This window comes from Arachis ipaensis, chromosome B10 (genome assembly GCF_059453495.1).
Source record: "Arachis ipaensis isolate K30076 ecotype BB chromosome B10, ASM5945349v1, whole genome shotgun sequence".
NCBI lineage: Eukaryota > Viridiplantae > Streptophyta > Magnoliopsida > Fabales > Fabaceae > Arachis > Arachis ipaensis.
Genome location: NC_142435.1, coordinates 20,388,837 through 20,390,762, shown reverse-complemented (window position 1 = coordinate 20,390,762; position 1,926 = coordinate 20,388,837). Strand labels below are relative to the sequence as shown.

General features: G+C 45.6%; 1 protein-coding gene across 1 annotated transcript; it reads right to left on the bottom strand.

The window, feature by feature from the left end:
- Positions 1 to 917: 917 nt before the first annotated feature.
- Positions 918 to 1,394, bottom strand: LOC107620296 (uncharacterized). Its single transcript, XM_016322478.1, has one exon. It carries the CDS (start codon positions 1,392 to 1,394, stop codon positions 918 to 920), a length of 477 nt encoding a protein of 158 aa, XP_016177964.1.
- Positions 1,395 to 1,926: the final 532 nt, after the last annotated feature.

The following is a 1,926-nucleotide window of genomic DNA, read 5'->3' as shown; positions in this document are numbered from 1 at the left end:
GTGTTGGAGTTTAAAAACGCATAGTGACGCATGAGCGTCATCCAAGCGTACGCGTGGATTGTGAAAAATGAAAGTGACGCGCACGCGTCAGTCATGCGTACGCGTGCGGGTGAGTTGCGCGTTTTGCACGGTGCCCGCATGGGCTCGGCACAACTCACTGTTCGAGCCATGCGGGGGCACAATGTCAGCCTCACAAAAGCACAAATGTTTGGGATGGGGTGACGCGTACGCGTCGGCTACGTGTACACGTGGGCAGCATCGCGCGCCCAGCACCCTGACAGCACGAGCCTGGCACAACTTTCTGTCCAGGTCGTGTTGTGGCATGGTCCCAGCAAGAATTCATCACAAAATGAAAAATGGGCGTCGACGCGTATGCGTGGGTCACGCGTACGAGTGACTAGTTCCCGTGCCCTTTGCCCCCTTCCCGCACAGCACAAGCTCCTGTTTAGCCGTGCAGACGCGTCGTTCACGCACCGTTTTTGTATGGTGCATGTCCGGGATCTCACGCGTGGTAGGATCTTTTTTTTTATAATACTCAGAATAAAAGAAAACATGCTGATTTCAAAATTAACAAAGACCACTAAGGAAACAAACATAAGCAAATAAATAAAATAGAACTATAAAAAGGAAGATCTTACCATGGTGGGTTGCCTCCCACCTAGCACTTTTCTTTAACGTCCTTAAGTTGGACGGTCCATCGGCTCAGTCCTCTTCCTTTGCTGGATCCTTCAAGAGGAAGATCTCCAGCTCCTTGTTGTTCTTCACTTTTGCACCATGATACAACTTTAAATGATGGCCATTGACTTTGAAAAAGGTAGGGCTTGAGGGGTGACTTAGGTGGACAACTCCATACGTTTCCACCTTCTCTACCACGTAGGGGCCATCTCATCTTGACCTCAGTTTGCCCAGCATTAACCTCAACCTGGAGTTGTAAAGAAGGGCTTGATCCCAGCTCTAAACTCTCTTCTCTTGATGTTCCTATCATGTACCGCCTTCACCTTTTCTTTGTAGAGCCTTGAGTTTTCATACGCTTCTAGCCGAAGGCACTCCAATTCCTCCAATTGTAATTTTCTTTCAATTCCAGCTCCTCCCAATCCTGAGTTGCATTCCCTCACAGCCCAGTAAGCTTTATGTTCCACCTCTACCGGAAGGTGACAAGCCTTTTCGTAGTCTAGGTGGAACGAACTCATGCCGATGGGTGTCTTGTAAGATGTCCGATAAGCCCATATCGCGTCTCCAAGCCTAGAGCTCCAGTCCCCTTCTATGAGGCTTAACAATCTTCTCGAGTATGTGCTTGATCTCTCTGTTGGACACCTTGGTTGGCCATTTGTTTGGGGATGGTAATCTGTCGCCACCTTGTGAATGATGCCATCTTTATTCAGCAAACCTGTCATTCTTCTGTTACAAAAATGAGAGCCTTGATCACTCATGATTGCTCGTGGTGATCCAAATCAACAAATAATACTATTCCTAATAAAAGAAACAACCATGTTAGCATCATCAGTACGGGTAGAAATTGCTTCCACCCATTTATAATCATAATCAACAGCTAACAGAATATATAAGAAACCATTCGAGTTTGGAAATGGACCCATGAAGTCAATACCCCAAACATCAAAGATTTCACAAAACAACATTAGTTGTTGGGGAATTTCATCCCTCTTGGATATGTTTCCAAACATTTGGCATTGGTGGCAAGAGTCACAGAAAAGATTAGCATCCTTAAAAAGTGTGGGCCACTAAAATCCACAATCTAAAATTTTTCTTGCTGTTCTCTGAGGACCAAAGTGTCCACCACTCTCAGAAGAGTGGCATGCCTCTAAAATAGACTGAATTTTGAATTGTGGAACACACCTTCTAATTATTTAGTCAGCACGACATCTCCACAAATATAGGTCATCCCATATGTAATACTTGGACTCGCTC

Excerpts from the sequence above, each read along its gene's own strand:
- LOC107620296 (XM_016322478.1), bottom strand. The coding sequence starts at position 1,394 with ATGACAGGTTTGCTGAATAAAGATGGCATCATTCACAAGGTGGCGACA.